General features: G+C 46.0%; 1 protein-coding gene across 1 annotated transcript in view; it reads left to right on the top strand.

Moving 5' to 3' along the window:
* The window catches only part of CDC73 (cell division cycle 73), a 63716-nt gene extending 50458 nt beyond the window's left edge, over positions 1-13258 (top strand). The window contains exons 14-17 of the mRNA XM_080651172.1: positions 4241-4402; positions 7191-7291; positions 9029-9170; positions 10020-13258. Coding sequence (XP_080507298.1) covers positions 4241-4402; positions 7191-7291; positions 9029-9170; positions 10020-10056 — 442 coding nt within the window. The 3' untranslated portion in view covers positions 10057-13258. The remainder of the gene's footprint in view (positions 1-4240; positions 4403-7190; positions 7292-9028; positions 9171-10019) is intronic.
* Positions 13259-14192: the final 934 nt, after the last annotated feature.

Below are 14192 nucleotides of genomic sequence, written 5' to 3'. Positions count from 1 at the left end.
CGATGAATGACGGTTCTTAAAGAAGGAAAAAGAAGAACCCTCACCTCCAAAAAAGGGTTTAGACTGCTTCTAATTAAAAGCCAGAAGCAATTGAGTAGTGGTACTTGCTGATTTTAGGTTTACCAGCTGCAGAATTGACTTTTATATGCCTGCTACTTAAATTAGACGTGTAACAATCCATGTAAGCTGGCATATACAAGTTTACCCATTTATTAAGTATTTTTTATTTATACCTTTGAGTGAAATTTTTAATGAACTTCTTTCCATTAACAGTATGGAATAAAGGAGTTTTTTGAATTGAATTTATCGGGGCAACATTGGTTAATAAAATTACAGGTTTTAAGGGTACAGAAGGAATCTCTGTATTTTGTATTTTATATTTTACTAGTAGCCTTGCGCATGAATCCATGCGCCAATAGCTTGCCAGTAGCTCGCTGCTGCCCTCCAGTAGCTCTCTGCCCCGCCCTCCTGTAGGTCCCCCCCCCCCCCCCCCCCCGTTTCCCCATCTCCCTACCCCTCCTCAGAGCTTGCTGCCCTGCCCCCTCCTGTAGCTCTCCGCCCCACCCTCCTGCTGATCCGTGATCCGGTCGTTGTCACGGCTTCACGGCGTAGTGACCATTTGCATGTTGCATCTTTATTATGTAGGCTTAGGTTTGTATACTGGAGTTTGCTGTTCTCACCGTGTTGTGGATTACTCTGGTAATCCCCCCGATAATCTACCTTCCCTCACATTAGCTACAGTTGGGTGAATAAGAAATAGAATAATTTTCGTCCACGTCTTGACATAGCTCTGATAATATGAGACGATTAGACCCACATGAACGTGGTTCTGATGAACTACTTTTTAAAACTGTGTCTGCTTTTCGCTCTCATCAGTGTGCAGGAGTGGCTCATGCATCATTTACTCGGTGAAATACAGCGCCGCCGTGTCTTGGTTTGGCTGGCGCAGGCTCTGTGTCTGGCCACCGGGCACCCAGTCTTCCAGCTGTGTAGTGATTTCCTCAGAGAGAGGGACTCGTTCTCTCCTTCTCCTCTGTATCTCTGCTGGTTGAACCAGTTGTTGCCTATCATGGGCCCTGAGTAAATGTTTAGGAAGAGGGAAGGGAGAGGGGAGACGCCTCGGGACCGTTGGCGAGTGTAGACTCTGCGTCGGAGAGAGTGCCAGCTGTGCGTTTATTAGTGCCCTCGTCTCTGGTTTAAGCCCCTCCTTGGTATAGGGCGGTCACGTCTGCCGCTGTGGCTGGACTGCAGTGCCCAGCAAGTGTCGTTACACACGGGGTTGGGTGTTCTGCACTTACGTATTTGGATCTTTACGGCCTTCTTCAGCTCTGCGCTTCTGTGATTTGTGAATTTGATATTTACGGTTCTCATAATTTTTAGTAATTGACAACTGTATTTTTATAAATGTGTCTGCATGGTTACAGAAAATTTACAGTAAGTTTTTGAAATGTTACAAAGGAAATCCTGCCTTTAATTTTTCATTCTCTGAGTCTTTCGGTGCCTCTCTGCATGTATTACAGATCCAATACGTACATTATTTTATAATAGAAGGCAGCAAATAGTGCAAGAAAGCACACAGGGAATTTTAGTGTCTTTCTCCTTCGTCATGCTGCAAAGAAGCCAGCAGTCCAGCAGACCGCATTCTTAGGGCTGACCATGCCCAGTTTCCCTCCCAAGTTTGAAACACTCCCTTCATTGTTTAACACCTCATTGCAACTGACATATCCCCTACAGTGTGAGTCAGCTGGAGGCTTGGCTGTGTAATTAATGCATAATTGAAACCTCCTCCACACAATTACAGGACTGGCTGTAACCCATAGCTCATGTTGGCATGGATTCTTCCATTTTTAGCCCTACAGTAAGTAAAAAACAAAACAAAATAAAGTCCACCATAACTTTTAACATCCTAAATAGCAAAATTAATGCTGTAAATGGAAGTAATTAAAAAGCACATTTGACATTTATCAACATGATTTTGAGAGAGGCTTGTGTTGGACTGGAACTGTATTCAAAATAAACTGATTGGAAGGCATTCATGATTCTGGCCGAGATGTAGCTTCTCAGGGCAGCGATCCAGAGAGGAGTGATGGCACCAGGGAGGGGGGCCCAGGGGCTCGCAGGGGCTCGCCTGGCTCAGCACGTGGGCCTTAGGGGGAAGAGGCCAGGCAGGAAGGTGGTGGAGTTGACACGACCCGAGGGGCCTGGGCCCCAGCAGCACTGCAGCATGACTCAGCTGCTGTGGAACCGGTGCCGGAGGTTCTTGTTCCTCTTTCCTGGGAAGACGTCCCACTGCCTCCGGCTTCCACTGTTGATGACAGCAAGTCAGCTGTCAGTCCTCGAAGGAGTCGGCTTTATTGGGGATTTCAAGATCAGTTTACATTTGCTCATCTGCTATGCCTTGCTGTATTTTCCTCACATATCCCACTCTGGGGGTCGTTAGAATTAAATCGGAGGATTGTCATCAGTGCTGGGGGTTCTTAGATACCGCCTTTCCCCGTTTTGTTCTCTTCCTTCTGGGACTTAAATGAGAGATACTTCAGGCCTCTCATTTCCATGTCTCTTTCTCTTTTTAAAAATGTCTTTCATTTTAGAGAGAGGAAGGAAGAGGGAGAAATAGAAACATCGATACATTTTTTTTCCATTTTTTAAAAATTAAGCAGTGACCTTTGGTCAGTGCATCAGAGAAGTCCTTCATTATCTTTTGACTGTTGTCTCATTCATGACACCTCATTTCCTTGTGTTTTTTTGGGTTTATTGGATGTTTTTCATTGTTTTCACTCGCTCATTTCCTTGGAATTATTTTTTCTGGAAATCCTCTGACTACAGAAGGAAGGTGGGCACGCTGGAGAAGGTTTGCACCTGGGGTCTGCGGGCACCTGGGACCATCACCAGCGTAACACCACTTTGCTCTCAGGCGGGTGGCTTAACATCCAGACGTCAGTTTATTGCATTTTTTACAATTTCAACTTCAGTTATTTAGGAAAAATAACCTCACTTACCTAGTTATATCTCATCTGCGTTATATTCTTTATTTTTTTGTTGAGTTTATTGGGGTGACATTGGCCAATAATGTATTGGTTTCAGGTGTACAGTGCTATAATATATCATGTGTATATTGTATTGTGTGTTCACCACCCCAAGTCCAGTCTCCTTCCATCACTGTGTACCCTCCCCCCTAACCCTCTACCTCCTCCCCTCCCCGCTCTGGCAGTCCCCATACTGTTGTCTGTGTCCATGAATCTTTCTGTTTTTTGTTTTTTGTTTTTCTTTAATCCCTTCACCCTTCTCACCCAGCTCCCAACCTGTCTGTCCCCTTTGACAGCTGTCAGTCTGTCTCCACTACGTTAGTTCAGTTTGTTCAAAGGATTCTAGCAAGTGCAAGTTCTCGTGTGTCCCCTCCCCTGTGTCTCCCTGAACTTGAGAAGCAATACGACCCACACTCAATGGCTGATGGCATCACCCCATATAATTGCAGGGCACAGCAGAGCTAGGAAAACGTGCCAACAGACTGCTAGGAGAGTGTGAGTGTGTTTTTAACAGACTGTTGTGGAGCGCTTTGTGGTCACTAACAGGCCTGGAGCTGGCGGCAGCTCTGCGGACGCTGCAGTGCTTTTGAGAATAAGGTTGATGGCACAGTAGAGAGTTGACCTACACAGATCTGCTCCTGACTACGTTCAGTTGCAGCAGCATTTACTCAGACAGACCATTGGCATACACAGATTCAATTTTCTTGGTTTAAAATGTGCAAAGCAGCCCTGAAGTTGGACGGCATCTCCCTGGTGTCGCGGAGGCCTACACTGTGACGGGGCACTTTGGGAAGGTCTTGGGTGGGCGGAGTCTCCTGTCCGGGAGGAAGCCTCGCCAGCCACGGCACCTTCAGTTCAAGCCGCCCTTCAGCTTAAAATAAAATCTTTCTAGTGGTGTTGGGAGTCAAGGAGTAGTGGGTTTTCTCTGTAGCCTTGGAGAATGCTAAGTGCTTGGCGAATATAAATTGTGTGTGTGAGAGGCACGCCCATATTGACTTACGGCTGAAGTGAGCTTTCACTCTACTCACCGTGCAAGGGAAAGGAAGAAGACCCTTGCTCTTCAAGCGTCACCTGTCCATGCAGAACAGGTGCATTTTAAAATAAATGTTTTTGATTTAAAACTCAGTATTTAAACAATCATTTCAAAACAGGACTTATTTTTTCTGTTTTCATCACATTGAGCCGTTTGACCTTTCCCCTCTCTGTTTCCGAAGATTTGTCCCATCAGATGAGAAGAAGAAGCAGGGCTGCCAGCGGGAAAACGAAACGCTGATACAGAGGAGGAAAGACCAGATGCAGCCGGGGGGCACCGCGCTCAGCGTCACGGTGCCCTACAGAGTCGTAGACCAGCCCCTGAAACTCCTGCCTCAGGACTGGTGAGCTACCTGTTTCCCGCGGGCCGTCCGCTGGTGTCGTGGGCTTTATTGCGAGGAATAAGCAGAACCCGTTTGGGAAGCCTGATGCCTAGTTTGGTCTCATTAACACAGTCCGGTGCCGGCTGGTGTGGCTCAGGGGTTGAGTGTTGACCAGTGAACCAGGAGGTCAGGACTCGATTCCCTGTCAGGGCACAGGCCCGGGTTGTGGGCTTGATCCCCAGTAGGGGGGCGTGCAGGAGGCAGCCGATCCATGATTCTCTCTCCTCATTGATGTTTCTCTCTCTCTCCCTCTCCCTTTCCCTTCTTCTCTGAGATTAATAAAAATATATTTAAAAAATATATAGACCAGTGATACCTAATCAAATCTATATGTTAGGTAGCTAAACTTTATTTCACTTAAAAGAAGAAACACTATAACTTCTGGAAAACTTAGTAAAAATTCTTTCCACTGGTCCATTGGTTCTGGAATCAGCTTTTAGAATAGAGCTTCAAGCAGACTAATGTTGTGAGGCCTATGTTTCAGATTTTAGATTTGGGAAACTCAGATTTCCTGCTAAGAAATGGTAGTGAAGGCATTGCTACATTTATTACAAGGGAATAATTTAATAAGAAGAATAACGTGATCACCTGGTTTAGCTCTTTTATTATGTTGAAATGTTCTTTAATAAAACACTGAGCTGTGTGTAATATAAAGAGCCTGTAACTGAAGATAAAGGAATTACTTTGAAATTACTTTGTTAATCTAAGCTGGAGTGAGAACACGAAGTCCAGGAGTGCACCTCCTCTCCTCCCATCTCCGTGACGTGGAGAACTTCCTGCATCGGAGCAGCAGGTGAACTTTCCTTCAGTTGGTTGCTCTTCAGACATAGGAAGTGAGGCCATTGGCAGTATCAGTGTGTTCACGTCTGCTACAGAATACAGGGCTCCTGTGCACGGCTCTCCCCAGTAGCCACCCGAGATACCTTGAGTCACAGCTGAAGTGAACGAGAAGAGCATTTCATGTATACCAAGGCTAAGGCTTGTAGGAAGGAGGAATGTCACATACTTGCTTGCATGTTTGGAGTTATTGCAGGGAGAGAACCAGCAGCGTGCACAGGTGAACGCCTCCCGCGTGACTGTCGCTGGGTTCCTCGCCGTTGGTGCGTAGCCTGGGAGTGGTGTCGCTTCCCTTGCACTGTCCTCCCAGGAGGTCCCTGGCATGCGTCTTTCTCTTGTCCTGCCGCCCTGCCGCCCAGGGGGTCCGGCAGGGGTCGGGGGCCTCTGGCAAGCAGACCCCTTGAGGTGGCAGGCGCCCGAGCTCCCAGCTACTGCACGGGCACGTCGCCTGGTGAGAGGAGGGCCGTGTGTGGTGTGCTGCGGGAGCGGGTGGCTGTGGCCATGCAGCGCAGGCCCCTGGAGAGCGGGCCACTTCCCACTTAAGACTTGATTCCAGTCGTAGAGATTCCGAGCAGGGTAAGAATTGTAAGCTGTGGTTTTCACAGCACCTGATCTTCTGGTGGGTTTCTTACTTGACTAGAAGTGTGCTGTTTGTTGGATGTAGAGTCTTCATCCAGTGCAGTGGTATCGGTGGGCCTCAGGGCATTCCCAGGACCCTTCCAGGCGGCATGAGGTCACGTGACGACACTGAGTGCCGTGCTCATGATTTATCAGTCCGCACACAGGGACGGGAGCAGACCAGAGCACAAGAGTCCTCTCTACCCCCGCTCCTGCTCACCCTTCTCCCTCTTCCTCCTGCTTCGGGCATGCCCCCGCACTGTTTCCGCCTTCGTAAGCGGGTAATGGGGGCAGCACTCGCCTCGGTGGGGTGGTTAGAAGATGCAGGGCATTAACCTAAGTCACGTGTAACTGCCGAGACCAGCACTGGCACAGGGAACATGCACGAGGGAACCTCACCAAGGTGAACGCTGGGACTTTGTTCCCACCTCTTCAGTGGGGGGCCGAAACGGTTTATGGCAGTTGTGTTTATTACAATTGCTCAATTTAAATAATTTTAATTTTTAAATATATTTTTATTGATTTCAGAGACGAAGGGAGAGAGAGAGAGAGAAAGAGAGAGAAAGAAGCATCAATGATGAGAGAGACTTATTGATCGGCTGATGGGGCTTGAGCCCACAACCGGGGCATGTGCCCTGATCGGGAATCGAACTGTGACTTCCTAGTTCATAAGTCGATGCTTAACCACTGAGCCATGCCAGCTGGGCTAATTACTTTTTAAAGTACTGGAACATGAGGGCCTAGAAGGAGATTGGTTCTTTTTTTGGGAAAAGAAACTTCAGTGGTTGGTAAAACAAGTTGCTTTAAGGAAAACTTACAGAATGTGTGATGAATGAGACAGTCTTAAAACAATTGCAAAGTTGAAGAAAAGGCTAGATGGTTCCTGTACTCAGATTACTTTCAATTAATCAGAATTTAAAAATAAGGCCTTGGAGCTTTATAAAATGGTTGGTGAATTCCTATGTCTGGTGTTTTTAATTAAAGTAAAAAAATCTAAAGTTTGTTTGAATTTTAAGTGATTTCCTTTTAAAACCAGCTGTGTTGATCAGTAGATCAGCTACTGTTTGCTGCCGCATGGAAAAGCGGGCTCTTCCTGTAGTTCCTGGGAGGGCAGAGATGAAAGGCCAAAGGCCGCCTGTGCGTGCCGTTAACGATGGGCAGGAGGCTGGGGCAGGGCCAGGCGGCGGACGGCGGCCTTGCAGTGGAAGCTGGCCGCGTGCTGTGACCTCGTTGACGCACCGTAATGACAGCTCACGCTGCTCTTCTCTGACTCTCCCCCCCTTTCTGTTCACAGGGACCGGGTCGTGGCCGTTTTCGTGCAGGGTCCTGCATGGCAGTTCAAAGGGTGGCCATGGCTTTTGCCTGATGGATCACCGGTGGACATATTTGCCAAAAGTAAGGTTCTGTTTTGCGCCGCTAATCCAGCAGAGGAATGCTCTTGCTTTGTTTGAGAGGAGGAGCCATCTATGTCTCCACAGATGAGAATTGTATGTCAGTGATCCCTATCAAGTCACATGCATATGTTCATTTTTAAGCACCTGTGGAGTGTTTTTATTTTTATTTTTTTATTTTCTTATATTTTATTGATTTTTTTACAGAGAGGAAGAGAGGAAGGGAGAGGGATAGAGAGTTAGAAACATCGATGAGAAACATCCATCAGCTGCCTCCTGCACACCTCCCACTGGGGATGTGCCCACAACCAAGGTTCATGCCCTTGACCGAAATCGAACCTGGGACCCTTGAGTCCGCAGGCCGACGCTCTATCCACTGAGCCAAACCGGTTTTGGCAACCTGTGGAGTATTTTTAATATCACATGTCCTCCGACATTAGTAATTACTTTCAGGCTGCGTCACGGGAATTCTCTCTACTCACTCACTCTCTCCTATCCCGTTCTTACTCTTCTGTCGCCTCACTTTTCTTGCTTCCACTAAACTGTTCCCACCAAACTCCCTAGGGACCCAAATACTGGACACTTGGACCTCCTTATCGGAATTTGACTCCTGAGCCACGTTTCCTCTCTTTTAAACGTCCTTTTCTCCTGGCTGGGCAGCTCCATAGGTGGAGCGCCGCCCTCATCTGCACAGGCTGCGGGTCCCATCCCTGGTCAGGACCTCGACCGGCCTGTGTTTCTTTCTCCTCGCCATCGTTTCTTACCACGTCCCCTTAGTTCTCACTCCCTAATCATCTCCTTCTGGAGTGTTCTTCCTGCCTACACGCCTTCTCCCAGCTGGCCGCCTGTCTCCTCTAGTTCCTGTGGCGCCGTCCTCTCTGCTCAGCACTTTGCAGGAGCCTTTGCGTGGCTTAGGTAAAAGCCAGACCCCTCCATGCGGCCTGCAAGCCAGCTTTGCTCCAAACCACCGTGGTCTCACCTCACTCGCTCCCTCCGGGGGTGACTTGGCACGTGTGGTTCCATTCCATTTCCTGAGGCTCGAGAGGAACTGTTTTCCCTTAGAGCCTGCTCTTCCTGCAAACGGGGTCACTTTGGTTCTGTCAGCCCAGCTCTTACTCCACCGTCAGGTCTTAATTAGACATCGCTGCCTGAGCAAGCCGTTCCTGAATGCCACGGTTGTGTTTCTGTGCTCCCTGCCTTGGTCGAACTGCATTTAATGGTCCTCTTTCCACGGGACCCTTGCATTGTACCGTGGCCCTCTTTTTTTTTTTATATATATATTTTATTGATATTTTACAGCGAGGAAGGGAGAGGGACAGAGAGTTAGAAACATCGATGAGAGAGAAACATCGATCAGCTGCCTCCTGCACACCTCCCACTGGGGATGTGCCCGCAACCAAGGTACATGCCCTTGACCGGAATCGAACCCGGGACCCTTCAGTCTGCAGGCCGACGCTCTATCCACTGAGCCAAACCGGTTTCGGCAATGTACCTTGGCCCTCTTCACTCCCGGGTGGCTGGCATGTATGAACCCTTAGATATTTGTCAGTTGAATGTTTTTTTTGAGGATGCCACAGTTTTAGCATCTACTTCAAAGATCACTTTGGTTATAATAGCTTTGGTTGGTGGAAGAAAATGTTTGTTTTGCTAATGTCTGTTGGGTATTTTAATTTATTTTAGAGTACTTTAATAATTTTGCTTGCATTTTGAGTAAAGAATGTCATCTTCTTCCCCCATGTAGTCAAAGCCTTCCATCTCAAATACGACGAAGTTCGTCTAGACCCCAACGTGCAGAAGTGGGACGTCACGGTGCTAGAGCTCAGCTACCACAAGCGCCACCTGGACAGGCCGGTTTTCTTGCGCTTCTGGGAAACACTGGATAGGTACTGGCCTCGGCGCTCACTCCGCTTTACTGGGGCGGGTCCCGCGCTGCAGTTCCGGTTTAAGTCCCTTAAAGCTGTGAGCCGCTTCTCCCGTGTCCGACTCGCTGCGGACCGATAGTCGATAGCTGGAAGCTGGCCCTGCTCCGCTGGCTTTACAATCGGGTGGAGAAAGGGCTTCTCACGCGGTAGAAAGCGCACCAGCCTCTGAGCAGGAAGACCGATCGGTCTCGACCCCGTGGTCTGGCTGGGGGGCTGGGTGACCTCTGACCCTGGTGTCTGTCCATCTAGGGAGCTCAGGCTAGGAGAGACCTGTGTTTTCTGGCAGCACAAAGGGGTGTCTAGCGGTGTTCGAGTTGTGGGCAGCCTGTGAAAGGAATTTAGTTGCTGAATGTATTTAATTCCTAGTATAGAGGATTTAAGGTCCTTTACAGCAATAGGAGTTTTATAGCCGGGAACTTTAAGAACAGCATACAGTCACGGTTAATACCCCTGAAGCTGTTATTTTCTTTGAGGCACCCTTAAAATCTAACTTTCTTGGTCTTAAGTCCCCCGCTGATTATTACGGGTTTCCTCAAAGTCAGGTGATTGAAGGAACCCGATGGTTATAATTTATAATACACTAAAGAGAAACATTTAGAATTCCAGCCCGGAGTTCTTACAGATTTCGGCAAGAGGAACGTTGCTTCTCGCTTCCTCCAGAAGCCCCCCTCTTCCCCAAGGTCACAGCGACAAGCTTCCAGAAGACAGACAACCTCTCTCACTGTTGATTTTAAGTATCTTTACATGTAACATTCTAAAGGTTCTGAAATTCTTACAGTCGTTATAACGTGTTGTCATACTATTTTTCAGGTACATGGTAAAGCATAAATCCCACTTGAGGTTCTGAATGGCGTGGTCTCCCCGGCTGGAAATCTGGGTGAAGCAGCATGGATATACCTTCATCTAAAGACTGAGTGTCTCTGAATTCATCGAACACTCACAAACGAAGAAGGCCACGGGCGAGCACACGATCTCACCCGATGCTTTTGTCTTCAAAGGGATCATACGATGCCTGTCATTCATAGAAGCAAACTTTTTGGCCTACAACTATTTTTTTAATATTAGCCTTCTAGTCTGTAATGGAAATTGTATATTTTGATAGAAGTTTTTCTCCATTGGTTACACTAGCATTACTTAAATGTGTTTCTGTAGAAAAGGCAGGTTGCTCATGTGTGTGTATTTAGAGGTGAGGAGGCCCTAGGAGCCATCTTGCTTCTGATTTTTCATTGCTCTATAATCCTCTCACGGAAAGTACTGTGTTATGAATGGTATTAAATACGAGTTTCTGGAATTGCAAAACCAAGCAAAGGGATGTGACTATTTTGAATGAGTCAGAATGTCAACCTGTATGTAGACCATATCTATACTTAGTCTTTATTTAAAAAGGAATAATGAAAAATCAAGAACACTTCTTCAGCTTTGGTTGAACTACTTAGCCATTTCGAGACTTCTTACTTACAGTGAACACGTTGAATGAATGTACGTTCTTCTCCCTGACGTTGCTGATGTTAAAATTTAGGAGGATGTATATCCATCTGGGATACCTTCCCGTAGAAACATCCCCAAACCGGTTGAGAGCCCAATAGGCCACAGGACTTTCTAGGTGGAGCCAGAGTGTGACTTGGGGGAGGAAGTGCTTTAGCCTACGGCAGTGTCACTTCCGCTTCCTTACCTGCTCCCCTCGCCCGCCTCTGGTTCTCACTCAGCGGGAGTGGGGTTCTGAGTCTTCTGTTTCTAGGCACGTTGGCCCTGGAGTCCTTCTCTTCCACTGTCCCTAAATGCCGATAAGTTCTCCCGGCACCAAAGAACACATTTGCTTAAGAAGTGTCTAAACAGAAACAAGATAAAAACACTGGTATTTTTATGTGCGTATTCAATATCGTATGAAATATAAAACCTCTATTTTAACTTAGTAAAATATTTTACTACTTCTCTACTTCAGACAGAGTGTTGCATCCGTGGTTCAATGAATGAGCATTTCCCTTGAGTCTTAACTTCACCTTTTTTGCTACTTAAAGTAACTTGGACCCTTTATTCCTCTAGAGAGTTTTTACCGTTAGAATCGTTGCTGATCATTTATATCATCCCCTCACCCCACCTCCCATTTCCCCCCCAGGCATCTCTCTTAGGTTGACATATTTTGTGTGTGAACATTTAACTCCTCCTCATGTTCAGATGCCATTACCTAGCCTCATTTTGAAATTGAACGCTGTCATAAAAATGAGAAAGCACTTACTTATTCTTCAAGTAACCATGAAAATCCATACCAACAGGGAATGGGAAAAGTACTTATCCATATGGAATTCACTAGGCTTTTCAGGAGAAAAGCGTCCGCATTGAAAATGACTGGACTTTAGGGTGTTGATGAAGTTTGAACAGATTCTCCTCCCCCTTCCTTTTTCTTCTCTGCATCCTCCCTTCTTGGAAATAAAAGAAAACTTAAGTTTGTTCACATTAGGCTATCTCGGCATAGATGTCTGTTTCCAGACTAAATTATGTATTGCATCAACTTCCTCCATGGTGAAATAGTCAAGGTCTGGACTCTGTAATATTTTAAGCTTACCTATCGAGACTACTATAAGTGGACACGAACTACCTTTCTATAAAGATTTTTAGTATTTATACTTCCGTGTGAAGTATAAGTACTTGATACAGAGCGTGGTTAACATTGGGAACACCTCCTCTAAACAGGACTTATTTTTCTATCTTGCATCTGCCTTACATGTATTGGAAGGCTTCTGGCAGTACCGTACGGAACGTTAGGAAAAGTACCAATGTGCTCTGCCATGTATTTTAAAATCAGACCCGCGGTATGTAATTGTTTCCTTTGTCTTGTTCTTTTTGCTGCGGTTCAGTCCCTTGTTTCGGTCCATATCGTTAGTTTGTAGCCATTAATTCTAAAGAAAAAACACAACACAAAACAGAAATCCCGCCCCCACCTCCTAGCCCATGTCACTCATTCCCTCACGGCTCCAGGCCGTCCAGCAGCACCTGCGCAGTGCCTTGCACGTAGTAGGCATTCCGGAAGCATCCATATACACGAATCAGTGGTGCGTTTTCAGTGGAACTGATGTGTCCAAAAAAGTGCTTCGACTGTACTTCGTCTTAGAGTTTAAAAATACAGAATTGCAGGGAAAGAAGAGGCACAGGAAAATATTTTAATGAACATGAAAGAACCCATGAATAAACATGACTTCCCCATAAGTTACTGTTAGCAGGAGACCCCCTTGTCTTGTCCCACCGGTAAAAGCGGGCTCCGTCTCATTATTCGGGGGGGGGGGGGCACTTGTAATAGCGAGAAGCATGTAGGGTTCCCCGGGAGCGCTCAGCCCTGACCCGAGGGGGGACTCGTTTGGGGACCTTCTTAGAAACAACACTGCCTGGATTCTGGTTCTGATTTAATTAGTCTGGGATGAGACCTGGTTATCCATGTTCCGTAAATGTTCTTCAGAAAGGGTTGAGAATCACTGGTTTAATTTGTTACTGCAAACAATGCCAGTATGAAATGTTGTGTTTGCTTTTTTTTCTTCCTTCCTTTTTTTTGTTTCGGATTACCCTTTGCACTAGACTAGACCATCCCCATTGTTGGTGGTATTGGCCTCTGGTTTTCCACGACAAATTCAAGTTTTATTTATTTAATATAGGAGTATTTTGCTGTTTAATATTTAAACAATGTTTAATATATTTCGTGATAAACTAGTATTATAGTTTCTGATTTGTTTCCCATGCGTCCCTATCTTTCACTGGCTTCTTCTTCTTCTTCTTTTTTTTTTTTTTTTTATAACAGCAGCATGACAACTATCCATGCAGAAATAACGAATTCATGACGAGGAAAACTTGGTAATTTTTAAGGTAGAAGGAAGTAGAGTGTTAATTTCTTATCTGCCATGCAGAGTTAGAGTTTGCTTATGAAAGGGAAGAGGCATACTTTTGGATTGGTCTGCACAGAAAAAGTAAAAGTAAATTATTTAAATAAGATTCATTATCTAATAAACATTGAAGGAAATATTTTTCCTAAATAAAATTTTTTGTGACTCGTAACAAACGTGAAGCGACGACATTGTTCTTTTTTGGAGGGCGGGGAGGGGGTGGGGACTTGTGTTTCTTACTCTGTAACAATTAATTCCCTTTCACTGGTGCCAGCGGCAGGCGCAGCGATGGCAGGACATGGGTGGCCGGAAAGGAAGTGCCACTTTGTCAGAGGCCTGTGATCTGAGTCTTACTGGTAAAGCTCTAGTCCGTCTGTAAAATTCGTTGTGACCAACGGTGTGTGTTAAAGACTTACAATGACAACAGTTGCAGAAGCTGGCCAGTATAACAGAAAACATGAAGAATAAGTGTGATCACATTAGCCTTAATGTTGTTTGACTGAATTTTTATTATTCACCCAGTTTGATATTCAACTGGTTACTCCAGTTCTATTCGCTATAGAAGTAAAACGGGGAAATGACCGCATTAAAGTCAAGATTTGGGTTATAGACTTCGAAATGCCATGTCCCGGCCTGTTCACTGGCGTCTTTGGGCACCCATGGACTTGAGATCAATACGCTGCGGTAATAATAAGGGAAAGCTGAGACTGTACAACAGGCGTGTGAAGAGTTCTACCTAGCCGAAACCGGTTTGGCTCAGTGGATAGAGCGTCGGCCTGCGGACTGAAGGGTCCCAGGTTCGATTACGGTCAAGGGCACGTACCTTGGTTGCGGGCACATCCCCAGTGGGAGGTGTGCAGGAGGCAGCTGATCGATGTTTCTAACTCTCTATCCCTCTCCCTCCTCTCTGTAAAATATCAATGAAATATATATTTAAAAAAAAAAAGAGTTCTACCTAGTAAGTGCATGGATAGGTCAGCACACTTCCAGGGTTTTGATCTGTTTGGGTTTTTATGTGTTATTTTAGGTAGTGTTTTTAACAGTATCTTGGGAGTTATAGATAGGTGTCATTTAAGTGAGTAAAGCTAATAATTTTATTACCAAAATTTAAAAA

The sequence above is a fragment of the Plecotus auritus genome (genome assembly GCF_963455305.1).
Source record: "Plecotus auritus genome assembly, chromosome: 14".
Lineage (NCBI taxonomy): Eukaryota > Metazoa > Chordata > Mammalia > Chiroptera > Vespertilionidae > Plecotus > Plecotus auritus.
The sequence above is the reverse complement of the archived record's forward strand: the minus strand, read 5'-3'. Positions and strand labels throughout refer to the sequence as shown.